At 46.3% G+C, this 27,915-nt stretch overlaps 1 protein-coding gene across 1 annotated transcript in view; it reads left to right on the top strand.

Annotated features, from left to right (window-relative positions):
- The window catches only part of LOC147711933 (zona pellucida sperm-binding protein 2-like), a 299,118-nt gene that overhangs the window by 89,252 nt on the left and 181,951 nt on the right, over positions 1–27,915 (top strand). The window contains exon 10 of the mRNA XM_086920260.1: positions 16,508–16,631. Coding sequence (XP_086776386.1) covers positions 16,508–16,631 — 124 coding nt within the window. The remainder of the gene's footprint in view (positions 1–16,507; positions 16,632–27,915) is intronic.

Raw genomic sequence — 27,915 nt, forward strand, 5'->3', positions numbered from 1 at the left:
TTGACTGAGATAGTAGCAATGTGAATTAGGAGTAAGAGGGTGTTCCATCAAGTGTAGGGGTGATTATGGGTTGGAAGATTGGGCTTGTTGTAGACCCCCTTTTTTACAATGGGGGAGATTTTGTTGATTAAGGTTAGATTTTCATTTGAAGACTATTAGTATAATCCCATTATTATAAATGGATATGGTCGTATTTGCATTGCAGAAAGAAGAGGGAGAGGCCGATAATCGTCCGAGGTTTTCTTCTGGTGTCTGTGATGCTTAACATGGAGAGTAAAATATTTCTCCATTTGGCGCTTTTTTTTTCTTCTATGGAATAGGAAATTTGTTCGCGTTCCCTTGGTGATACTAAAATGAGGGTCTGAAATATGTTTCTGGATGAGATTTGAGTAATTGGTGTTTGAGTTTTTTTAATGCGTTTTTGGAGAGGTTTGGGGCTATTTTATAGAAAAGGCATTCTGGCCAGATGCTTAGTTTTGTCCATTATTTGAATTTAGGTACCTCCAGTAGTTAAAGTTCTAGGCTGGCACTTCTGACACCCCTTCTGCCGTTGTAGGTTAATGAAAGACTATGTGAGCAGTATAGAACATATATTAATTGTGCTAAGTCCTATGTTGGTGGTAATTTAGAGTTGTGGAGAATTGAGTTTTCTTGTCAAGAGCTTGTTCCAAGGTGTCTAGTTCAAACGAAAAGGGTTAAGTATGAAGGTCCGCCAATGAATCGCTCGAGGCAGCAACGGTAAAGGTAAATCACCAGATGATGATTTTTGTGATATAACTTAGAGGTGCATTATGGGCCACGCAGTCATTAGTGTGAACTGCACTTGTAGGGTGGCTGTGATGGGTTAAATTTAAAACTTGAGGGTGTGACTAAGTTACTTGGGCTAATTTAGAGGCAGACTGCATTGCTTCGTAAAGGGAACCATTTGGAAAAGGAAGACCCAAGCAGAGGATGTGAAGGTACGAGCTAATGGAGCCATGATTTGAGGGTTTAAGATCGGGTAAAAGATTAGAGAACTTGAGGGCAGGTGTCACACGAGTGAACTGAACTACAAAAATAAATAACATTTCAATAAATCTTTGGATTACATGGAACAATAATTGTTGAAATTCAATAAGTTAAAACATTTCGTGATATCATAATTGATGCTGTGCACCTAGTAATTGAGGGAAACTCCCCTCCCTATCTCCTTCATCTCTATAGATGTACTGGTCTGGGTTGGGGCATGGGGAGCCGGATGATTTCGTCATTAGTTACCATGGCCAGTCTTCCTGCGCAGCACAAGACCATGACTGTGGAGATGTTGGCCCATGCCAGCCAGCATCTTCGATCTGCGTTCAGGGGACTAAACCTCATCCGTCGCAATGCCCCCCCCCCCCCCCCTTGTACTGCGGCCCCCATGCAGCTTTATTTGAGAGCGGTTAAGGCACTCCTTCCTGCCACTGTACTTGGAAAGTATTTTCAAAAGATCTTTGCTTGATGTACGTCATTCCTCTGCATGGGCGCATGCAGAGCAAACTTAGTATAACGCCTTGTAGGAGCATGCGTCTACTCTGGCCTGCTTAGTCACTGTCAACATGCCGAACTAGTTTGCCGCTTCTACAACCATCAAATTTAATTATGCATACTCCTTCTTTGCCAAGCATATCTAGTCTCCATTTTGTAACTCCACATGCTTTAACGGCAGACCAATGGCATCAAGCTCCACCCAAAAATAGTACAGCACGTTTGGCTAACTGAGACGGATTCATTCTTCTGCCAGCTTAGTTGTCGGAAAAAAAAGAAAAAAGCGCATATATACATAGTACTATAAATGAACAGTGTAACCTCCGTTTTATCCTCATCTGACAACATAGGATAGCTCATGGAGCGCTTGAATCACTGGAAGGGGGTTACCACCCTTGTGCAGTGCACAGAATTGTACCCATAATTACGTAATGTTCAAGGCATCAATGGCCTAGCCCAAACACAAAAATCATAAATAAAATTAGCATTTATTGAGCAGGCTGTCAATAAAAAAAACCTCAGAGATGGACTTCGCATCTAACACTTGCGCGCCCCTTCCCTTCTCCGTTTTGGACTACCTCCTTTGAACCTTACCCCATCTCGTCCTATTTTCTTGACTAAAACCAAAGTACTCTATACTACACCTATGGGTTGAACTAGCTTTGTTCTGGAAGCCACATTTGCATAATGTACAATTTCATACATACGCCTTGGTGAAATACAGCCTTGATTGGTGTGAAGGGCTTCAACTCCAATACCAACTCGGAAGTACTGCAACAATACCGCAGTACCCAACTAGGGAAGTAGTTTGGAGGGGGTGGGTTGGTGATCTGTACCACAGCAGGTGAGGTGTGGGTACGAAGACCTGCTGATGTACCAGAGAGGGTTAAGAGTGTTGCAGCACTTGCTGCTGTACCAGAGCAGATGGGGATGTGGGAGTATGCCCCGGCTGTGTCTGAGATGGTATATAGAAGGGTTTGCTGGTTCTGCGTTAATCAGATAGCGTTTAGCGGTTGTTGATGCAACTGTACCCCATCAGAGTGTGTGAAGACTTTGCTATTGCTAAAAAGCATATGAGATATGGATGAGGTGCTGCACTGTACCAGAGAAGCAGGGGTGCTTGCAAGTTGGTGTTTAAGTTGTAGCAGGTTTGCTGAGGTGCTTGGGAGAGATGCTGTTACATTCATGCTTATTTAGACCAGGTGGGAGGCAGGGGATGCTGTGGCTGTACCGGATCAGATGAAAAGTGGGAGCCTATTGCTGTACAAGGCCAGAAGAGATGTGTTGAGATGTTTCTGGTGTATCAGACCGATATGGTGTGAGTGGGAAAGGGTGCTGCTGAGCACCAAATCAGATGGCTGTGTGGGTGATGGAGTTGCTGCTGCGACTATTCCGAATAAGATGAGCTGCGTGGAGATGCTACTCGCAGCACCAGATCAAAATGATATTTGGTATAAAGTGGTAAATACTGCACCAAATCGGATGAGACCCTAGGGGTGCAGTTTCTATATCAGATGTGGGGTGAGGGATGCTGCTGTATTAGATGAAGTGCGAATATGTGTAGGATGGGTCTATTGCTTTGAGGTGTGCGAATGGTGTTGCTCAGATTAAGAGTGTATGGCGTAGGGAGTTGCGTCTTTTCAATCCTAAATGATATTTTTAGTGAGGATTTTGTAGGAGATGAGATTTGGGTGGGTGTCCGCTAATGGTGGTTTTAGTGTACCACACCAGATCGGTAAGGACAGTTGCTGTGCTTGGGCGAAATATTGCACGAAGCTTTGCAGCTCAACTAGATCAGATGTGAGGGTTGCACCAACGATACCATAACACACAACAAGCATTTACAATGCAAAGATCTCGCATTGATATTTTGAGCTGTTGGCATTGTAATTTTTTTTCCCCGTTGTGAAGCATTAATCAAATGGTGTAATGACAATAGCTGACTTTGTTGTTGTCTACTCTATTGCATCGTTTTACATATTGGTGTTTTATCTTTTGCTTTAATAAAAATGGCCGCTCCCTTTGCCCATTACAACACATTCGATGCTCACAATACAGATTTTATTAAAGGTAGAGCCCCAATAACAGTAAACATGCCCATTGTCACCCTACACCACACCAGTGGTGGTATTTAACCCTGTTAAAACTACGTACTCTGCAGCTCTCACCTGCACAGCACCATCCCAACTTGCGGACACGCGCTATGCAATGAAATCGGTGTCGATTTTGGTATTGCAAATAACAATGGATTTAATTTTTTTCAAAGGCATTGCCATTTACAATGCCAATAGCTCCAAAGTTTTCAGTGGCGAGACCTATTGCATTGTAAATGCTTCTTGTTTTATGCCCAACTGCCACTTTTATGCGCAATCGGATGCTTTAGCTCTGGACTTTTTTACAGGCTCTAGTATGCCAAAACTGATACCTCCCTGCCTTGCCTTTAACCCCTTCGGTGCTGCGGTAATTTTTGCCGTGTGCGGCAATTTTCAAAATACCGCGTTACATGACGAGCTCAGCTCGTCATCAGCACACGACACCCGTGGGTGATGACGAGCTGAGCTCGTCATCAGCATCGAAAGGGTTAAAAAAGACATATCTATCAACATAAACACAAAGACTAAATGTTACAAAACATAAGACTAACACAATTGGCAACTCTAAGGTGTACTTAATGGAATATCATGGGAATTAACCAGTTCGTATCCAAAACAGTAGATGTTGGGCCCAACATCTACTGTTTTGGATACGAACTGGTTAATTCCCATGATATTCCATTAAGTACACCTTAGAGTTGCCAATTGTGTTAGTCTTCTGTTTTGTAACATTTAGTCTTTGTGTTTATGTTGATAGATATGTCTTTTTTAAAATAAGAAATAGTATGATTGGTATGTGAGTATGCATGTTTGACTGTTAGGATTAGTTGTTATTAGAGGGCACATTTAATGTTTTGTTTTTCACAAATTGTCTTTTACAAAAATATGTATGTAAAAATGATGAATTTTTCACTGATAGCAAAATATGTACAGTTGCATAAATGTTTCTTAAAAATTCCCTTAAAATGAAAAAAAGATTAATAAATATACATGTTTGGATAATACTCTAAAGTTTCTCTCTTTCGCATCTCTCTTATAAATTTCTTAGATTTACTCAATGTCAAAAGAAATATAGGTCCCCACTGAGGTTCTGTACTTTTTCCATGGACAATACCCTTAAGGGCTGAGACTTTTCTCCCAGATTCCTGTAGTGTTTAGTATTTTGTACACATGATTCCATATGCAGACCCAAGTGCTGAATAGTTTCCCTCCTATTGTATCTAACTTAAATGTTAGACGGACCGGGAGGGTCGGCCGAGTATAAGGGGAGAGGTCTCCAGGGAGAGCCGTCTCCAGCGATCGTACAGACAAGTAACTTCCCCCCCACAGACGGACACCACACAAGGATAAGGTTAAACGATACTTTATCAGCAATTCTTCGAGTACGGTCAAATGATACAAGGAGGTCTGGACTCAGGGGTCCCCTCGGTTCGGGTCTCTGGTTGGGAAAAGGGGTAGCGGGACAGTCTTGTTACCAATTGGGTGGATGGATAGCTCTCAATCCTCGAGCTCGGCGTTCTAGATGATCGGGCCGCGGCGGAGCCAGGCAGGTCCCGAGGTGGTTGACGGTAGCGACGGTCCGCGGCGGAGCCAGCAGGTCCCGATGAAGATGGTGGTACAAACGGTCCGCGGCCAAGCCAGCAGGTCCCGACGACGATGAAGGTTTACGAAGGTTGCGGCAGCGCCAGCAGGCAGGACGATAGTTCACAAGGTAGGGCTACGGCAGCGCCAGTAGTCCGTCAAGGATGAGTTCTTCTCTGCGTCTCTCGACTCCAGGATACAACTGCCTTCCTGCTCTGGAGCTGCCTCAGTTATAGGGCTGGTGCCCTTTGATGTCCGGACCCTCGCACTTGGAGGTCGGGGGGTCCAGGATGAGGGAGTCCAGACACCCGGCAGGGGGGTGGAGCCAGCGCCCGGGGAGGCTGGGGCGAGCGGTACCTGGCGGGGGAGAGCCATCGACACCTCTTTCTCCCATTGACCTGCCAAGTAGTCCGCTCACCTCCTGGGTGGATGGTGGTGCCGGGATGTCTGAGGCCTGGCCAGGCCCAGGGTTAGGGTCGATCGGAGGCCACGCGGCCTCGTGGTGCAGTGTCCAAGATGGCGCCCAGGTCGGGTGCGCGGGCCAGTAGGGGATCGGGCCCAAGGGGTCGAGATGTTCAGAGGCAGGGGTCCCGGAGGGGACGGAAAACGTGGAGAGGTGGTGTGTAACACTTGAGGGACCGGGCTCGGGCCTGGTCGGGCAGAGGGGGAGCGGGCCCTTCATGTGGCCTGTCCAACATGCGTCCCCCCCAGCTGAAGGCGGGGAGAGTCACCCATCCTCTTGGGGACTCTCCTCGTCGAGGCGGAAAAAGCGTGACAGGCCATCCGCGTTGGCGTGGTCTTGTCCAGGTCGATGTTCCACAGTGAAGTCCATCCCCTGTAGGGAGATGGACCAATGTAGTAGTTTTGGGTTCTCCCCCCGCATCTGCATCAGCCACTGCAGGGGTCGATGATCGGTCAGTACCCGAAAGTGTGTGCCAAAGAGATAGGGCCGGAGCTTTTTGAGGGCCCATACCACGGCGAAGGCCTCCCTCTCGATGGTGCTCCAGCGTTGCTCTCGAGGCAGGAGTCGCCTGCTGATGAAGGCCACTGGTTGATCAAGGCCTTCGGGGTTCAATTGAGACAGGACCGCCCCAATGCCGTGGTCGGAGGCATCCGTCTGGACGACAATTCCCGGCTGTAGTCGGGGGCCTGGAGCACAGGGGCGGAAGCACATGGCGGCCTTTAGTTGTTCGAAGGCTGTTTGACAATCTGGGGTCCAGTTGACCTTCTTTGGTTGATTTTTGGATGTGAGTTCTGTGAGGGGCCCCACTATGCTACCATAGTCCTTCACGAACCGTCGGTAATAGCCTGTGAGTCCCAGAAAGGCGCGTACCTCGGTCTGGGTGATGGGGGGCTGCCAGGACTGGATGGTGGCGATCTTGAGCTGCAGAGGGGCCCCCAGGCCGCTTCCCACCTGGTGTCCGAGGTAGGTCACGGACCCCTGACCAATCTGGCATTTGCTGGCCTTGATCGTGAGGCCAGCTCGCTGAAGGGCCTGTAGCACCTCTCGGAGGTGGCGGAGGTGGTCGGACCAGTGGTGGCTGTATACAGCGATGTCGTCTAGGTAGGCGGCACTGAATCCTTCGAGTCCGGCCAAGACCTGATTAACGAGTCGCTGAAATGTTGCTGGGGCATTCTTCATGCCGAAGGGCATGACCTTGAAATGATAATGGCCGTCAGGAGTGGAAAACGCAGATCGTTCTTGGGCCCGGGGTGTGAGGCCGATCTGCCAGTAGCCCGCCGTCAGGTCGAAAATGCTGAGGTAGCGGGCAGCTCCCATGCGGTCGATTAGTTCATCTGCCCGGGGGATGGGATGTGCGTCTGTTCTGGTGACCGCATTCAAGCCCCGGTAGTCGACGCAGAACCGGAGTTCCGGTGTGGTGCCGGGGGTGGCTGCTTTGGGGACCAGTACTACTGGGCTGGCCCAGGGGCTGTCTGAGGGCTCAATGACCCCGAGCGTGAGCATCTTGGTTACTTCTTCTTGGATGCAGGCCCGTACCCGATCTGGTACGCGGTAGGCCCGGTGGCGGATAGGGGGGCTGTCCCCCGTGTCCACGTCGTGCACACACCAGGAGGTGACACCTGGGGTGAGGGAGAACAGGCTGGCGAACTGCAGCAGAAGGTCTCGACATTCTTGGCGTTGTTCCAGGGTGAGGGCCTCCGAGAGTCGGACCCCGTCCACGGAGCCGTCTTTCTCCCGAGTCCGTAGGAGGTCAGGGAGGGGTTCGGAGTCTTCTTCGGCTCCATTGTCTGTGGCCATCAGGAGGCTGAGTTCTGAACGCACGAAATGGGGTTTCAGTCTATTAGCGTGGAGGACCCGGAGGGGGTTCCGTGAAGATTCCATGTCGATGAGATAGGTGACAGGGCCCTTGCGCTCGACTACTTTGAAGGGCCCCGTCCACTTGTCTTGCAGGGCGCATGGTTCGGTGGGGGACATTACCCATACTTGTTGGCCGGGTTCAAAATCGATGGAGGAGGCATTTTGGTCATACCACTTTTTCATGTCCTCTTGACTGGCCTCCAAATTTGCTTTCGCTATCTCCCTGAATCGTCTGGTCTGGTTGCGGAGGGTTAGGAGGTATTTGAAGACATCTGGAGGGTTCTTTAGAGGGGGCATTTCCCAGCCTTCCTTGACTAGGCTGAGCGGCCCCCGTACGGGGTGTCCATACAACAGTTCAAACGGGCTGAAGCCGAGGGACTTCTGGGGGACTTCTCGATATGCGAAGAGGAGGCACGGCAGTAGCACATCCCACTGGCGACGGAGGGGCTCTTCCAACCCCCCAATCATCCCTTTGAGCGTGCGGTTGAACCGCTCAACGAGTCCGTTTCCTTGAGGGTGATAGGGGGTCGTGAATCGGTAGGTGACCCCACACTGTTGCCAGAGGGACTTCATATATTTTGAAATAAAGTTCGTGCCTCTGTCGCTGACGACTTCTCGGGGGAAGCCCACACGGGAGAAGATCCCCATCAGGGCCCGGCCGACTACCGGGGCTGTCACAGTTCGCAGGGGAACAGCCTCGGGGTAGCGGGTGGCGTGGTCCACCAGTACCAGGATGAACCGATGTCCTTGTGCTGTACGGGGGTCCAGGGGCCCCACAATGTCTATCCCGACCCTCTCGAACGGGGTGGTGACCACTGGAAATGGTTGCAGGGGGGCTTTTAGTTTGCGGCCGCTCTTCCCACTGGCTTGGCACGTGGGGCAAGATCGGCAATGCTGGAGTACATCATTCCTCATTTTAGGCCAGAAGAAGTGGGTCACTAGGCGGCTGTAAGTTTTATCTTGACCCAGGTGCCCAGCCAGGGGGACATTGTGGGCCAGATTTAGCAAGAAGTCTCTAAAACGGAGGGGCACCACTAGCACTCGACTGGCCCCCAACTCCGCGATCCTTTGTTCACTGTATAGCAGATCATTGTCCCAATAGACCCAATGTGTTCCGGAGGTATCCCCTGCGCTCTGGGCGAGGGCTTGTTGGCGGAGTCCCTCGAGGGAGGGACAGGTCTTCTGCTCTTGGCGAAACTGCTCCTGTGTGGGCCCCCCCTCTTGATGCCACTGGTCGAGGCCAGAGAGGTCCGGGGGTTGAGCTGGTTCTGGGGGGACGGCACGGTCGGCGTCTTCTACTGGAGCGACCGGGGGAGGAGGCGCCGGCCATTCAGGTTCCTCGGGTTGGGGATTGGCACGGGCGGCCATGGACCGGGTGGTGACGCACGCCCAGTCCGGGATGCCTAACATCCCCAGGTGTTCTCTTCGTTCTACGGCTGCCCACGGAGAGCTTTCAAGGTCATTCCCCAGGAGGCAGTCTACGGGAGCATCATCTCGGACCGTCACCTTCAACATGCCGGAGACTCCTCCCCATTCGAAAGGGACGCAGGCCATCCGACACAGACTCTCCGAGTTATCGGCTGAACGGACCGGGCAGAGAATATTTGGTAGGAACTGTTCTGGGGTCACCAGGTGACAGCGGACGGCTGTTACACTGGCCCCGGTGTCACGGAGGGCTTCGGCCCGGCGTCCATTGATGCTCACCCATTGACTGTACTTCCGGGTGTTAGCGGGTAGGGGGACCCGCGGGACCATGTCTTTCCCCCCTAAGCAGGCTAGAGCCATGGCGGCTGGCTCCCATTCTTGATGTTCTTGCTAATATTCTTCTTGTTCCTCGGAGATCTGTTCTTCCCCCAGGGCAGCAGCAGCCACCTGGCGGGGTCTCGGGCTCTGGTTCTGTGGGCAGTTTGGGTCGTTTGCGTAGTGGCCGACTCGCTGGCATCGGTGACACGTGACATTGGCCCTATATCCCGGTCGTGCCGGGGTGCTGCCCCGGTTGGCCGGGGGGGTGGTGCTGGCAGCGGGGGCGGCCGGAGCGCTGTCTCTTCCTCGTCCTTGGCCCCCTCCTCCTCCTCCTCGGGGACGGTGCTGACCGTGGTGGTTTCGGTTCTGTTCATAGGACCCATTTCGGCCCACTCTGGTGATTTCCCACCGGTCAGCTTCGGCTGCGAGCTGCCGTGGATCAGTCAATTTGCTGTCGAGGAGGTGCTGCCGGAGCTCGATGAAGCAATTGTTTGACAGATGCTCCCACACCATGAGGTTGAAGAGCTGTTCGTAAGTTGTGACATTGCTTCCTTTGATCCAACCCTCGAAGGCTCTGCTGAAATAGTTCACGTACTCCACCCAAGTTGTACCCGGGATCCGGGTGCAGTCTCGGAACCTCTGGCGGTACATCTCGGGTGTGAGCCCATAGCGGGTGAGGAGGGCCGCTTTCATGTGGTCATAGGAGGTCATCAGATGGTCCGGGAGCTGTAGCAGGGCATCGCGGCCCTCATTGAGGAATCTCCCCCATAGACCGGCTCCCCAGTCGCTTCGATCGATCCGGTGGGAGGTCATAGCTATTTCGTAGGCCTTGAACCATTGTTGGATGTCGTCCTCTCGGAAGTATTCTCGGACGACATCCTTGGGGATGTGTACCTTCTTATCTGTTGCTCCCGGGGTGCGGGGTTGCTCGGTCGCCCCTGATTCCTTGTTTTGCTTGCGTAAGTCTATCTCGGCTAATTTGCGCTCATGCTCGTATGCCAGTCTTTTTTCCTCGAGCTCTCTTTGTCTCTGTTTTTCCTCTCTTTCTTCTCGGAGCCTCAGATGTTCTAAGTTCAGTTTCTGTTCGGCCAACTTGAGTTCACCATCCATTTTGAGCCGGGCCATTTCTAGTTCATGTAGTCTTGTTCTTTCTCGTTCCTGGATCTCGTCTTGCGAGAGGCCCGTTCTTCGCTCCTCGGGAGCCGCGGTGTCTTTTTCTACTGCTGCGATATTTTGGTCCGGGGGTCTGACGGCCCCGGTTTCTGCCCAGGACTCCAGGGCATGCTTGAAATCGTCTTTGGTACTTAGACCGGTGGTAGCGATACCTAGTTCGATGCAGAATTGTTTTAATTCACGATGGCTGTATTCTTCCAATTTCTCCATCTGAAATTTCTCGGTGGATCCGCTTTCTTTGGTTGTCATCGTGATTTCGTCGTGGGGTGAGCTACTCTCTGTACGATTATGCGGTGATTCGGATCGCGCCGCTGGCCACCAATGTTAGACGGACCGGGAGGGTCGGCCGAGTATAAGGGGAGAGGTCTCCAGGGAGAGCCGTCTCCAGCGATCGTACAGACAAGTAACTTCCCCCCCACAGACGGACACCACACAAGGATAAGGTTAAACGATACTTTATCAGCAATTCTTCGAGTACGGTCAAATGATACAAGGAGGTCTGGACTCAGGGGTCCCCTCGGTTCGGGTCTCTGGTTGGGAAAAGGGGTAGCGGGACAGTCTTGTTACCAATTGGGTGGAAGGATAGCTCTCAATCCTCGAGCTCGGCGTTCTAGATGATCGGGCCGCGGCGGAGCCAGGCAGGTCCCGAGGTGGTTGACGGTAGCGACGGTCCGCGGCGGAGCCAGCAGGTCCCGATGAAGATGGTGGTACAAACGGTCCGCGGCCACGCCAGCAGGTCCCGACGACGATGAAGGTTTACGAAGGTTGCGGCAGCGCCAGCAGGCAGGACGATAGTTCACAAGGTAGGGCTACGGCAGCGCCAGTAGTCCGTCAAGGATGAGTTCTTCTCTGCGTCTCTCGACTCCAGGATACAACTGCCTTCCTGCTCTGGAGCTGCCTCAGTTATAGGGCTGGTGCCCTTTGATGTCCGGACCCTCGCACTTGGAGGTCGGGGGGTCCAGGATGAGGGAGTCCAGACACCCGGCAGGGGGGTGGAGCCAGCGCCCGGGGAGGCTGGGGCGAGCGGTACCTGGCGGGGGAGATCCATCGACACCTCTTTCTCCCATTGACCTGCCAAGTAGTCCGCTCACCTCCTGGGTGGATGGTGGTGCCGGGATGTCTGAGGCCTGGCCAGGCCCAGGGTTAGGGTCGATCGGAGGCCACGCGGCCTCGTGGTGCAGTGTCCAAGATGGCGCCCAGGTCGGGTGCGCGGGCCAGTAGGGGATCGGGCCCAAGGGGTCGAGATGTTCAGAGGCAGGGGTCCCGGAGGGGACGGAAAACGTGGAGAGGTGGTGTGTAACACTTGAGGGACCGGGCTCGGGCCTGGTCGGGCAGAGGGGGAGCGGGCCCTTCATGTGGCCTGTCCAACATTAAAGCTTATCAAACGTTCTATTTTTATTTTAATAATTCTGATTATAATACCTTAATCTGCTTTATTCCAGGTATTTTCAAGAGAAAAATAGAAGCGTTCCTAAGGCGGGGGCTTATCTCCCAGCCCTCCCCAACTGCCCCCAAAAAAGTAACTTAGTGGGGAGCCACAGCCGTTAAGTCATGGGATCTGTGGATTGGAAACGTTTGGGAACCACTGCTGTACAACCCTCTATTCCATGTCTCTCTAAAAATACTCTAATCCACTATACAACACTGTACTCAACAATGTATGCCACTGTTCCCCACTTTAATCCATGGCTCCACTTTATTCTTTTGTACACTATAACACTGTATGCTAATCCATTCTACAACACTGTACTGTACACCACTTCACAAACTAAACCACTATAGTTGAACACATCACTCCATCCTACCCCACTCTAGTGTACTCCACTCTATCACATTTGATCCTACTCTACACCACTGTACCATACTTCGCTCTCTGCCGCTCCACTGTCCGTCACTACTGAAAAACTGTATGCCCGGCCACTGTGCTACACTGTATGACACGTGATGCCACTCCACTCTGATACTCCACTTCAATCTACGGCACTCCTGCACTGTATTGCTTACACTCTACTTGATACTCTAAAACACTCTACTCTGACAGCCTGATGCCCTACTCTACTGTTCAACTCACCCATCCACTGTAAAACTCGTTGAACAGTCTGATACTTGACTTCACTATAGGAGACCCCATGCCACTACTCTATGTAACACTTTACTACACTGCATGATACACCACTCTATTCCAATCTACATTACTCCACTTTGCCAACAGACTTCACAACACTCTCCTCCACTGTACTGTAAGATACTCCACATAACTATTCTCAACTTTTTTTTTTTCCAAATGGGTAAGGCCTCTGGTATGGGGTCACCAGGCCACAAAAGAATCAAGGGAAAGGTGGGGCCTTCCAGAAAAAAATGTTTTAATGGAAGCCAGCAGCCCGCCAAGGCCCTGCCCCCTTTGTCCACTGCTCTGCAAACGCGCCTCCTAGCATCTCTTGGGTGGGGCATGAAGTCCCCTTCGGTCCGAAGGGTCTTTAAAGGGCCAACTAGTGCACCAGTTACCTCCAGTAAGCCCCACATTGTGGGATTGCTGAGAGATAGAGGCCACACTCTTTTTTCCACCACTCTGCAAACACTCCTGTCCACGCACTGCTGGTGGAGCGATGAGGTCCCTTTGTGTCCTGAGGTCCTCCGGACTAAAGTGGTCTTCATTTCCAAAGCAGCAGTACGCCAGGAGATGCGTTTGCTGAGTGGTGGAGAAAGGGGGTGTGACCCCTGACCACCACTCAACAATCCAGCTGTATTTGTTTTATTAGAGGTAACCAAAGGGCTAGTTTGCCCCCAGGGTTCCTAAAGAAGCAAGGGGGCTTCATCCCCAACCAAGAGCGTGCCAGGGTGTGCATTTGCCGAGTGGTGTAAAAAGGGTGTGTAGCCGGTGACCACCACTCAGCAATTCGATTGTTTGGGGCTTTTCTGGAGGTACAGGTATAGTTGGCCCCTAAGGACCCCACGCAGCGTAGGGGACTTGATCCCCCAACCAAGAGGGCATCAGGAGGTGTATTTGCAGGTTGGTGGAGAAAGGGAGTAGCCTGCTATCAGAACTCCGCAATCATACTGTGTGGAAGTTACTGGAGGTAACCGGAGGGGTAGTTGGGCCCACCAAAGACTTCCTTGGGGAAACTACCCTTCTTGTTACCTCCAGTGAGTCCCACACAGTGGGATTGCTAAGATCTTTGGGGGCCATGCTCCCCTTTCTCCATTACTCTGCAAATCTGCCTCCTGGCGCATTACTGATTGGGGGATGAAGTCCACTTAACTCCAGAGGGACTTTGGGGGCCAAGATGCTCTCCTTGTAGCTCCTGTAAGTCCTACGCAGCATAATTCCAGAGAACTGGTTAGGGGCACAGCCCTTTTTTCCCACCTTTTTCGCAAACGTAATGATAGTTAAACCTTAGTAATTCACTTAAATAAACAGTTTTCTGGGACAGTAAGTTGGGAATCAGCATTTTTAAAAACCTCTTTCGTTGAAAAAAAATAACAGATTATAGGAACATTATAGTAAGTGACATTTAACTCATACAAAACTAGAGAAATTCAGCTGTTCTATTTAGCTGAGCTAACTATAACTTGCGCTCCCGCAATGCACTGCTGATGACACATATTACATTACATTACATCACTCATGACATGGTCAGTGACCTCACTGATATCACTGGCATCTCAAATGACATCCCTCATGACATCGAGTGACTGAGTGTTTCTATAAAAGTTTAAGAATGTATCTGTGTGTATGAGTGTGTATGTATGGATGGATGGATGTCTATCTCCTCCAACCTTGGTTCACTCTCATTCAGCTTCGGTGGCGCTCATTCAGATGTTACCTCCGCGGTTGAACAAATCCGCTTAATATTTCCTCCAAATCCTTTACCTCAGCAAAGAACTGGTCACACTCTTCCAGAGATTTTTCACATTTATTTTTCTTGTTTTCTTAATTTCATCAGGTTACAGGCGTACAAACCAACGCATTTCAGTATTACAGAATGCCTTGATCACGGTCACGTTATGGCGCCGGCCAATCTAATTTGTATATTTGAAAAGTGATTGCAGCATTTCCTGTCTCAAGCCAGGCGCCTCTACACCTTATGGGAGATGTAGTCCCCATGCATTAACTTTTATAATACAATCGATTTTATAAATGCAAAGCTTCAACTTTATCCTTTTTTTTTCATTACAAAAGGACAAAACCATATTACATTTTATAATTCCTTAAGAAACCCTTTTTTTTCAAATCAAATGGCACCCAATTAACCATATTAAATTCCACATGGTCAAACAAAAAAGTTTTACTGCGTTACATTAAATGGCATGTAGCCTGTTAGATACTGTGCACAAGTGCTCGTGAAGGATTGAGACGGCGCAAGTGACAACGTGAGGTAGTATGTACAGCGACGGTGACTGGCGCAACAGCGAACAAGTGAACTTTAATATTATACAAAGTCAGGATAACCAAACAGTAGATGAAGGTATATATCAGTGATTTTAAGTAGGTACCCTTGAGGGGAGCGCCGGGAATTTTGCTGTGAAGTCGACGGCGTTTCGGTCTGTAGGAATGTTAAGCCATCAGGACCAGGTTACAATGATTTTTATTGCGGTGCTGGGGATAAAGGGATATTCACATGTATGTGTATTTAGTTGAGCACTCATGGGTGGACCAAGGTAAAGGAGTTAGAAGTAGGGGGTGGAGAGTTCTGTCAAAGGTGACAGATGAGGAGGGGCGCCGCAGAAAATACAGCTTGTCTAGACTCGAGGAGAAAAAGTGAGAAAAGCCCTAGTGATCTGGCCAAATGGACCACTTGCGTCTCGGGCCACACCGTCAGGAGTCCGGGGTGGAAGGGTGTAAGGTCTGGGGGGGGCAACCTAGGTGCGCCATGGCCTGGTCTAAAGAGAGTGGAGGGTGAGTGGCTGTATGGATGAATGTGTACATGTGCCTGTGATTAAATAAGAGAAAGTATGTTAGTATCTGTTTGAATAAGTGAGGTGGTTTGTGTATAACTATATAGGTGAGTAAATGGCAGAATGGTTGACTTTGTTTGACTAGATGTGAGTGTAACTCTAGGGGTGAGTGGCAGTGTGTATGTGTCTGTATAGCTGTAGGAGTGGATATTGTAATTTCATTGTAATTGCATTTATATAGAGCTTACTGCCACTGACTAGGTGTCAAAGCGCTTTGTCGGCGAGTAGCATGCTAATATGGAACCAATAAAGGATTAGTGTTGAATTAGTATTGTGAAATATGAAGGTCATTTGAGTGGTGGATATTCCGTTATTTGGATTAAGGAGGATAGCGGAAGGATAGAAGATATATCAGTAGCTGCATGGGTTAGAGTGGATGTGTGTAGACCTATGAATCAGTGGGTGGGCATGTACGTACTGGTATTGTTGGAGTCTATGGTTTCGACAATGGTAGTCTGCAATTTGGAGTGGGTGTATGAAAGAATATATTTGGGTATGAGTAGGTGCATCTGTTTGTGGATGTCATCAGTGATGTCACTGACTCATCAGTGATGTAATATGTGACATCAGCAGCGCATTATGAGCACGCTGGTTATAGTTGGCTCCGCTAACTATACCAGCTGACTTTCTCTGGTTTTGCCAGCCTAACCAAACAAACATGCACATGTTAGTAGCGCACATCACTCTGCCCCACCCACCCACCTCCCTCCCATTGCCTGGCCTGCTCACCCCCACACATGCTAGCTCAGCCAGCTGCCGAACAATAAAAGAAAATGGTTGTATTTTTTTGCTGCTTGCTGAGCCAGTGGGGTGATGCTCCTCTGCCATTGCGGAAGAGCCGCCGCTCGGTATTCTATTTAAAACATTTCTCCTGAGCAGATTGTTAGAATGGTGGTGCATGATTTATAGCAAGAGGCGTTCTAGGTTTTGAACAAAGTGCAAGACAGTTTCTCAATGCTGCTTTACACTTGTTTCGTGATATTAGAATTTACAAAGTCTAGTTTCCTACATCTTATGGTAGAAACCCCCCATGAGTATGCCCTACCTGCGTTTTTGTTGCACTTTGTGGTGTGTATTAGCCTAAGTGTATGTGTATCTATATATCTACTAATGCCTGTACTCTTGTTTCTTTCAGAAAAACAAATGTCTGACGCAAACGACCTTTCTTTCAAGTATAAAATTGACTTTCCTTTTTAAAGAAACTGCATTTCCAATGGTGATTTATCCGGAATGTCCATGCACTGTGCCAACCCCTCCAGGTAAGAACTCGCAATATATTTTTCTGTCGCCCCATGATGAATAGAATTTAATATGCACTTTAATTTAGATTTGAGCGAGAATCAGAGAATGGCAGAAGTGTAGGAAATTCTTCTTTTTATGATCCTTTTTGGTTGCCCTTTTCAAATGCTCCAATGTAAAACACTGACCATCGAGCTATGCCAAAGAATGTCTGCTTCAAACTCCTACTGTCCCTGCATTTGTTTATTTTTGTTTCTGTATAAATTTTAAATATCCTCCCGCTAAGCTCCCTAAATGGCCCGATCAGTCCTTTTGTGTGGTTCCTCACATTTAGCATCCATATTTTTCGTATTGTAGTTGACCTCTAAATCCACAATCTGCCATCACGACTGTGATTAAGCTGTAGCCAGAAGTGCAACTTATTTTTGTGTTCTTTTTGTACTTAGCAATCTTTTACTGGACAAGCCAGGAAACCAAATTCATGGAAAGCTTTGCTTCTACTACCCTCCTAGCTCACAGACCAATCATAACTTCCGTTCCAAACCGTTCACATTCTAAATAAATATTTTCACTGAATCTATACATCTCAAAAAACTGCAGTACTTCTCAGCATTATTCCCGTGCTGAAGTAAGTACACAATGTGTCATTTCAAAAAGTGTGCCTGCTACAAACGCTGTATACAGCTGAAAAATGTTTTGGCCATAGGGGACAGTCGAAACATTTTGGAAAAAATACAAACCTCGAACCCTATGGCACAATACAGGAGGAGTAAAATTATCTGGCAATTGTAATAAAATGTCATGGTACTGTTCAAATATTCCCGAATGTTGGCAAAATCAGGTTGTTGCTCACCATATTCCCATGTGCTTTCAATAGCATCATGCCATTACTATATGCTCGAACTTCTGCTCAACTTCTTAGTTATACTGGTGGTGCCACACAAGTATTCAAGATGTATGTTAAATTTGACTTGAGGCCTTGGTTGCTGAACAGAAGTGTAGAACTGCCCTCGTCACTTGCGCTGCGTATGTGCTTTTTCTACAGAAATACCTAAATGTGCGTCCAATGCCAACTGTGCCATAAAACTCAAGCTGCAATTCGGGTTGGACTGTTCCCATTGGACGCATGGTCAAGACTGATTTGCATATGGCTGGCTCCAAACTGAAATGGCATGGTGATAAAAAAAACGATGTGTTTAGGCCCAGACCTCTGTACTGGGGTGAATGTATGACATTGTTCTGCATTCTGTTCATCAATTGTTCTTTTTTGCATCTTTTAACCGGTTCAGCAGGGCTGTCGCCATGATTAACTGTAGCATTCCACCGATTGATTTTTTTACTAGCTCACTCTTGCTTTGCCTGCTATTACAAGAGTGAATGGTTGTCCCTACAACAAGCTGCTGCATATCACTACTGGTTGGTCAAACTGGTATTTCCACTATAATGAAAGTAGCGCTACGTTTCTCTCCTATGGATTTTAAAACACAAAATGATCTCAAAGTAATTGGTGAGCTTAAAGTTTTATTTTTAAATATTGTAAGTATTATGGTTACTCTTTCAAGGAAATAAATTCTATAAGAATTGGCAACACTTGAGAAACTATTATATGGTATAGCTTCACCAAGGCAACAGTGATACAAAAGTATATTAAAACAGGACATCAAGTTGGAAGCACAAACAAAAGTAATGTAATACCAAAGTAACTTCTAAAGTACAAATTAGCATATCCTCTCTAACAAGTTTCAAAGGAAAACATGATATAAAAGAAGAAATTCATAATGAATTGTTAATTAGCATGTAGGTATTTATTGACATGCTTACAATTTTGACGCAGGATGAATTCATTATAATTGCTGTTATATTTTCAGTGCTGGAAGATATTAAGTCTAAGATTAAATTCCTAGCAGGCATCTTCAATAATAGGCCTGTTTGTGTCCTAAAATCTAAAAGCAGATCTGAAAAATCCCAGCAAAGAACATCTGACAATATTTACCCAAGAATTAGAGCAACATGGTTCAAATAATGCCCCTAGCAAGTTAGCCACATGGGCAAGATGTCCATTTGTAGCTTCAATAGAGAACACCAACCTAAACATTGTGCTGAGTCTGTATCATACAAAGTTAAACCCCCATATTGAAACAAGTAAGCCTATATAAAAAAAATTCTTGTATAATGTTGTGATCATATTGTTAATCTTAAGGAGTACAGGAATGTATGCTCAAGTGAACCGAACAAAGGTTCCCTTAAAAGAGGTTCTCCTGGGTAAGCATAACTGCTCTAGACCAAATCAAAAAATAGGCACACACATTTATGATGCATCCTATCTTAAAAAGGTGGCATACATGTCAATCTATCACTAGGATTATTTCCAAAGTACTTTGTCAATTCACAGTAACGTGCGAACTAGGAGCAACAACCAGGTATGGTAAAGAATTGTTCGGGTAAACAGGATAAACTCTATGGATATAAATAGTTTCATGTTTCAGATTGATTCCTTCAGCAATATTTGAACTGACTACATTCCCTTATCAAAATTCAAGCTCATAAGATTTGTCTAGCTAATCTATGCCCAACGTAGGGCACATTAATGAGGACTTATAGGTGATGCATTGCTTTCCAAAGACTGTGTGAAAACAATTGTAGATATTTTGCATACTATTTGCGTAGAAAAATATGTAGTACCTCCTCTTTTAGTCCATTGGTTGTAGCTTTGTAGTTCATTTATTCAGAATACTTCTTTCTCACAATTTATGCCGAATGTTGCCATTTCTTTTTAATGAAGTTTACTGTGAGCAGTTGCATACCAAATGTTTGTTTTTAATATCAGTCCTGTTTATTTAATTAAAATGCATGAGTCTCCTAGATGTTCTTTCTGGTTTTGCCTCTGGCTGTATTATAAATGCCACAGATTGAAGTAATACAGTATTATGTACTGCCTAGTCTAACACTGCACATTCCAGATTAACACAATTTGTAAATTCCAGTTTATCCAAGATACAATTGCAACTATCACATTGGCCATGTATAGAAAACTATTGTTTTTGACTGTTATGAAGCATGCTTGATAGTGTAACAAAGAACAGTGTTTGCTAGTCGACCATACCATGCCCATTCACACACTTGAGTGTCGATTTGGATTTTCCGTCCATGTCTTTCACTAGTTCTCCTTTTCCAACCAACACCAAGTTGTCACTAGTGCACGTCCATTTCACAAAAAATGCCATACACCTGTGGGGCTCCCAAGAGCTCCATACTACTTCCGGTCGTTTTCCACCTACACATGGAGCCACTTCGTGATCTTCTCTAATCTCATGAAGATTCATCAATATGCTGAGGATTCACAACTGTACTTGAAAGTCTTTTCTGTCTCAAACACGGTTTATGCATCGTCCAGATCCTGGATGTCTAGCACCTACCTAAAGCTAATGGCAACCAAGACTAAAGTCCTGTTACTTGCCAAAAACAATAATCGAGGTGCAGCACAAACCTGACTCAATGTCCTGAATCGTGATGGATTAGAATTAGGCCTGGGTGGAACTTGTGGAGTTCCACTACGCTGAGTTATCCAAAAACGGAGATTCAGCGGAGTACTGTGAGAGGCATAGTTGCAGTTTATTACGCAGATTTTTAGTGCCAAGTGCTTGTCCTGTGCTGTAAAATCTGCTCAAATGGCACCACATGGCACGCCAAAGTGCCCAGCTTCTTTCTGCCACTTGAGTACCTTTTCTACTTGAGCAGCAGCTTTTACACTGCGAGCACTAGCTTTCTCAATGAGTTAGTCCAGCTATGACTGCACACATTGAGAAATGTCACTGAGGTGGTCTAGCCCTTGATTTTCTCATTAGCCAACTTACAGCTGGGGAGCCACGCGTGAGAAACTCCACCATGTAGTGGTTGGCACAGTTTTTCTGAAACTGCATGAAGAGTGGGAAACTTTGAACTCTTCCAGAGAAGCAGAGTTTACCAACCAACCTTACTTGGGAACCCCAAATTTCACTGAATGCCAAGTCACTTGGATTCACACTGGACCCCAACCTCACCCTCCAGGCACATGTTGGCAAAACAGACAGCATGGAACCAGCTATATAAAGAAAGGGACACTATTTCTTCCAGAGGGCATCTTTAGAACTGCTTTTCATGACCTTGTACTCTTGATCTGGATTGTCGTAATGCCATACTCTATGGCCTCCCAGACATGCTGCAGAAGGTTTCGTCCAGAGCCTGTAGAAATATCACATCACCCTCATACTGATAGAACTCATTTACTCCTCTTGCTAGCCCACACTGTCTTCAAAACTAGCTGTCATCCACAAATCTGTCCTGACCAGTACCCCCGCTCATCTTGCTCACAGCCTGGAATCATCAGACTTTAGACCAAGAAGAGTAGGCCTTTTCCAGCTATGCAGCCAGGATCTGGAAAAACATGCTGTATTAATCAGGACCACCCAAACACTGCTCCAATGTAGGAAAGTGGCGAAGGCTCACCTCTTTAAAGAGCACTGCATCACAAGGCATCAGCCATCTAAAACCAGCTTCCTCCGCTCTTACCAGTTGACTGATTGTCTTTGAACGTATACAGCCTCCGCTGCATTTTGGGATTGATTCGCGCCTTAAAAATACCATATACATAAATAAAACTGTAGGTGATACGCTTCTAATTTTCAACAAATTTTTATCTGATACAAAGTCCTTATGTGAGGGTAGTTCAAATATATGCAAATGAATGTATGCTATTACTTTCAGCATTCTGTTTTTTGAAAGGCCTCACCATATCTTCAAAACTCAGTGTATTTTGTCTTTTAGTCATTTTTCCTTTCCATTTTGGTCCTCCTAGAGTTTTTTTTGATGCACATTCTCATTATGTCCTGGTTTTCTAAATCTGCAATCACTTTTTCCTCTTAAAGATACTTCAAAGAAAAAAAATCAAAGGTTAATTTAAAACCACTTTAAAATTCACATGTTCTAATTATCTCACATAACTAACTTGAGCTCTAAAGTAACTAACTCACACCCCCGCCATCCTCCGTGTTGTCATCAATTGTCATTTTCTCAATGATGTCGTAGAACGTCCTGACCGATGTAATGTGGGAGGTAATTAGCAGTGTATGGCAAGGGCGCTAGTTATAGTTGGGGTGTAACAGTTACTTGAACTATAACTTGTGAATTTCAGTGTTTTTTTTTGTTTAAAACAGTATATTTTAACTGATTTTAATTTAACTAACATCTTTTTAACCTTTATTTTTCTGTGCATTTCTAAGGTTTTTTAATACAATGTAGGAGGTTATAACCATACCTAACTTTTTATAGTCACTTTAACTTTTCTTTTTTCAGTGAATGTCTAGTGTTTTTTTTTTTGGTTTTAATCAAAGTAAAGCAATATTTTATTACAATGATGTAATAGCGGCCTTGTGCGGTATGCGCTTGTGGCCAGGCACTACATCCAACCCCTTGTGGGCTGTAAAACCCACCGTGCAAACAACCTTCACCCATGTGCAGTAATGGGTTGGCCACGAGCCAGGCCCTGTCCCTGGACCCCTGTGCTGCACAAAAGCCATGCCCAGCGGGGCGTTGGGAGCAGAGCCTGCCACCGAAACCCCCATGGGAGAGAATCGTTTAGGTGTTTCCTGTTGATGTTCTATCTTTGGTAAATTCTGGTTTTTTTTTTCCCAGTGTTTTCAATACCTTAAAGCAGTGGTTCTCAATGGTTACACATTTTCGTGCAATTAAAAACTTTTTCCGGTGTTTATGGGATGTTCTCTTTTATTATTGCTAGCTTTCTGCACTGATAGTGCAGTGTGTGGACAAGGTATGATGTTCAAATTTTTAAAAATCAAACGTCTTGTAGTATCCCATACAATACTTCTTTACCGAAGCTTTGGTCATGCGTGCTCGCTCTTTTCTTCCCATGTAAACATTTATCTGTGAAAAGGCCCTCAACATTAACACTTGATACGGGCAACAGCAAAACAGCCATTACACAATTTGCTAACTCTGGCCACTGACCTAGCTTTCCATGCCAATACTGGTGCACCATAAGATTGCGATTCTCTGAGACCGGTTCTGCAACATATGCACTGAACTGGGCGCATATGCCATTGGTTATTGAAGCGATTAAAAATTAAGCAGTACTTTTAAAGCCCGGAGAAAATTCCCCTTCAGTGTACTTTTTTCACATCATTATCAATATGCAACCAAATGTCCTTGCATTTCTTCTATTCGGCATCATCACTAAGCACAAATCTGTAAAAGGTTGCCTCATGGATAATATAGCATTCACGGCCTCTAGGAAGAGCACCACCAGCTAAATGACAGTTGTGATGGCTTTCTTTGATGCCACACAAAGCACAAAATTATATCAAAATTATATCTTTGCATTTTAGTTCTTGCACATAAAAAACTGTACACCAGAATGGACTACAAAGTCCATATACTTCATTAACTCTGACAATTGTAAAGATGCTTTCAGCATACCATCTGGCAAATGGCCGGGATTTTACAGGGAAGCAGTTCTGCTCAGGTATTGATTTTGACATGTCGTCACACAACATTTTCATATACTTAGCTAAATTACTGCAAATACAAACCATATCACTGCAATCCTTATTGAACTTGGTAAGAACTTTTTGCAGCATCATTCCAACTGACCCTGGGTTGTATGTTTTCCGAACGCCTGGTGTCCGTTTTCATCCCTATCTCAGATGCTTGGTGACAGCACTCTTTACACATTTACTGGCCACTATCCTTTGCATTACATTTTTAAAGCTTGGGGTGTTTTGACAATTCACCTGGCAATTCTGACTTGCTAGAAAAGGGGGTTGTATATATGAAAGGGGTTCACCCATTCTCTGTGGGTAAATGTGATGATGCATATTGTGAGATTATGAGACCAGCTAGTTTGCCCATTAGTGAAAATAAAACTTAGCCAAAATTGTAAATGAAATTAATATTTACTGCTTTGCTACAGTTTATAAAATAATGACCTAACATGCTTCTAAAGCCTGCATCTTTAGACCAAAGACCACAAAACTGAAAAAAGCAAAGAATATTTTAGTGACGTCCCTAAACAACAAAATTCAAGCAGAACGAGAGGTGATAATGACTTTATTGCATGATTAATAACCTTCGCAAACAAGTGAAACATTAATTCACAAGATGCAGCTTCACCTTTAAAAAAAAAAATGCTAAAATTACAAATATGTTGTAGTTTACAAAACTTATAGGTAAGATAGTTCTTCATGGTTAAAAAAATAGATCAGCATAAGGCTTGTTCTCGTGGATGGATGCACCCCAAGAAGTGATGTTTGTGGAGAATACAAAGTCGATGACCTCTAAGGCAGGTCGTGCTGACTGCTGGCAGTTTGGCAACCAAGAAGGTATTCATAGGTCATAATCCAAGCACTAGTAGAGACGGTTGTTGTCCTTGACTCATAAGCACGCTGGCATAGGATAAAGACCGATAACTTGTGGGTCTTCCCGACTTAACTTTGCGTTTGCTTCCCTCATAAACTGAACAAGGCTGCAAGACAGGCGGATGTTACAGCCCTCGAAACAGGCCTTTACCGCCTCCCTACAAGATCGAACCTGACTTGCAATCAGGAGCTGTTTTAGAAACTGTCTCCTTTCCTCTCTCAAGCCATTGCAGATGCATAGTAGATGTTTTATGTCTTCGTTTAGATTTCCACACAGTCGGCAGCAATTATATCTATAAACAGGCTATTCGGTCTAGGAAAGCGGAGTTCTATGAGAATAGGATTGCTAAAGCTATAGACCCACAGAAAGAAATCTTTAAAGTCCTAACGGAACTCAGAAAAAACAAGGAGCAGAGTCCTAAGTTTACGCAGGAAGACTGTCAAATTCCAGGACCTCTTTTCCAATAAGATTAAAGATCTCCTATCAGAAATCGCCCTCACTCCTATTATTGACTGCCCTCTACCGATTACTCCTGTTACGTTGCCGGTGAATATCCCCTTGGTCACTCTGCCCTTGATTACGAAGGACAGGCTGACAAATATCGTGGGGCGGGGTCAAGTCGGGTACCCAGGCGGGCCCTTGTCCCCCGGGGGTTTTCAAGTTAGCAATGCTAGGTATTGAGGAAGATGTCTTGACTCTCCTTAATAAATCGCTACTAACAGGTCAAGTTCCATTATCCTTTAAGGAGGCACGGCTGATCCCCCTGTTGAAGAAAACTTGGGCGGACGTCAAGAATCTAAGGAACTTTAGGCCTATCTCCCAATTACCATTCTTGGCCAAAGTCTTGGAGCAGCACGTCCTCACCTATCTCTCAAATCATCTGGAGAACAATGCCTTACTCGAACAGAACCAGGCAGGGTTTCGTGCGCATCACGGCACGGAGCTAGTGATGCTGTCCGTTTTGGACGAGTTAAGGTGTAGAGCAGACAAGAAAATTCCCAGTGCCCTGGTGCTATTAGACCTCTCCGCGGCATTTGACAGTTTGTCACAGTCAATTGTTGTCGCGGTTGAGGGACTTTGGCATCCAGGGCACAGCACATGTCTGGCTCTCCTCCTTTCTCCAAGGGAGAACTCAGAGTTCAGCTTGCAGACCTAGTCTCAACCACAGCGTCAATTACTTGTGGTGTGCCGCAGGGCTCTGCCCTCTCCCCTCATTATTTAATATTTATTTACAGCCCCTGATTTCGGCCCTCAACCAGATGGACTGCCAAATTTACAACTACTCTGACGACACCCAGATCGTCATCCAAATGGAAGATTGTCCGGGCGCACATGCAAGACTGCAAAACATCCTAAAATATACAGCCAATTGGATGTCTGTGAATTCCCTGAATTAACCCCGACTAGACCGAGGTGTTGCCAATCACCATCGCCGGCAACCCTTGGAATGATCTGTTCTGGCCAAGAGCACTAGGGGCGCCCCCAGAACCTGCAGCAGCAGTAAAAAGCCTGGGCATCCATGTGGATGGTAATTTGACAATGCAGAAGCAAGTTTCTGCAGTTGTGGGCACCTGCGTGGGCCTCCTTCAACAACTAAGGAAAATCTCCTTGCTTTTGTCCTTTTCTACCTTGAGGCGCACGGTATCTGCCATGATCCTAGCCAGGATGGACTATGGCAACTCTCTATATGCAGGGCTCCCTGAAAAACATCTGAATAGACGCAAATCGTCATGAATGATGCTGCAAGATTGATTTTTAAAAAACCGAGGAGAACGCATGCCTCTCCTCACATGCGCGAACTTCATTGGCTGCCAGTCAAACAGAGGGTAATGTTTAAAGGGCTTTGCATTAAGCATAAACCTCTGTATGGAAAGGCGCCAAGCTATATGAAAGCTCGCTTGGCCCCATACAGGCCTGGTAGGGTGTTGCGCTCCTCGGAAGCCACCCTTTTAACCCAACCGCGCTTTAGATTGTCCACCCTGGGTGGTCGTGCTTTCTCTGTCTTTCCAGCAGTCTGGAATAGCTTACAAATCGAACTGCGCAAAGAATCCAATTTGTTGCCTTTTCGTAGAAAATTAAAAACAGTGCTTTTCCAGGAGGCATGGGGTGTGTTGTAATTTGATGATTGGCTGTATGAATTCTGGTATGTACCCGACAAAGCGCTTAGAGACCCCTGGGTGATAATGCGTTATACAAGTCGAAATAAATAAATTAGGAGGTTGTACGTTTCCATGGAGGAAGGTGGGGCTTTGCTGGTAAGATTCCCAGCCTCAGACCCGTTCTTCTTGCAAAACCTGTTCCTAAGTATAGTTGGGGCTTTGACACATAGCTCTGAATTACGAACCAGCTGTGGGCCCTCCTACTAAGGGCAGCTTTATCTTCTGCGAGATATACAATCTTTACTGATTTGTTTACCAGGACCTTGAAGTTTTTCTTGGATAAGCAAGAGTCCCATAGGTCCTGTAAAGCTAGCAGCTTGATTGCTGATTGAAGTTAACTCATCGCTGGGCTATCATTTCTCTTTGAGATTTCCAACCACAGATATGAGTTCAATGTGCCTGGCACGGCCCCCTTTATTTTGAACCAGCATTTGGCGTAGGCCCCTTTCCATAAGATTTCCTGCTTTAATAGTCCAAATTCTAATCGTATTTGCGCTGGTGAGGTAAATTGCAGAAGATTGAATAACTTGCTTTCTTCAGCGCGGGGACACACCGAGATGGCGTCACCAGGCGCTTTATAAACTACCGTATTAGTAGTATTAGTAGTATTAGTAGTATTAGTATGGCCTTAGCAACCACTATGTCCAGGGTGACTTCATCTCTACCTCCCATTGCTTCACTTCCGTAAGTAATGGAGGTAAGGAGCCGCGCTCGAAGCACTTCTAGCAAAGGAAGAAGGCTAGGGCCAGTTATTGTTTGCTTGATGTTTTTAAAGCAACTGCCAATACAGTCCCTCTGCCTTTGATGGAGGCTTTCTGTTTAGAAAATGAGCCGTTTCTCTCAAATATGATTCCCAAATACTTGTACTCCTCTATTGGTACCAGCAGTCGATTGTTCAATGACCATCGTGGATGGGGTTTGTTGGGACCTTGGTTTAGTACCATTACTTTAGATTTTTCCAGATTTATGGTCAGCCCATTTTTTTCAGCAAAGGTACTTGTGATTATCAGATGCTGGAGGTCGATTGGAGTACGGCTGATTAGTAGGAGGTCATCTGCGTACAAGAGGTGCGATATTTAAGCCCCCCAGGTTCGGGGCATGATGGTTAGTTGTCCAGCACGGTGGAAAGGTCAGACAAAGAGGTTGAACAAGGTTGGTGCCAAGACTGAACCCTGCTTCAGCCCTTTGGTAGTAGGAATTTTTCTAGACAGGGTATCTCCCGCTCCAATTTTAATGGACCCAAGATTCAGAGTGAAGCAGGATTAGCTGGTTTAGAAGATTTGTAGGGATTCCCCACCTCACTAGTTTGGCCCAAAGTAACCCCCTGTCGATGCTATCAAAAGCTGCCTTATAATCGATAAAGCAGACTAATAGCGGTTTATTGATTTTTTTTTTTTTTTTTTTTTTTTTTTTTGGAGGTGTCAGACACAAGAGAAAGGGCGCGAATATTTGTTGAAGTCCCCAGACCTTCCTGAAAACCAGTTTGATTGATGGGTATTAGGTTTTTTTCCTGAGCCCAAACTGTAAGTTCATTTAGTAAGAGCCCTGCATAGAATTTGGCTTCAATGTCGATTAAAGCGATGAGCCTATAATTTTTTGGGTCTGACATGGCGCCCTTTTTGTGGATAATAGAAATGATTGATCCTTTCCAGGAGTCAGGAATTCTCTCACTTTCTTGGATGTTATTATAAAGGGGGAAGAGTGCTTTAACCCAGTAGATCGAATCTTGTTTAAA

Source organism: Lissotriton vulgaris, chromosome 5, assembly GCF_964263255.1.
Source record: "Lissotriton vulgaris chromosome 5, aLisVul1.2, whole genome shotgun sequence".
Taxonomy (NCBI): Eukaryota; Metazoa; Chordata; class Amphibia; order Caudata; family Salamandridae; genus Lissotriton; species Lissotriton vulgaris.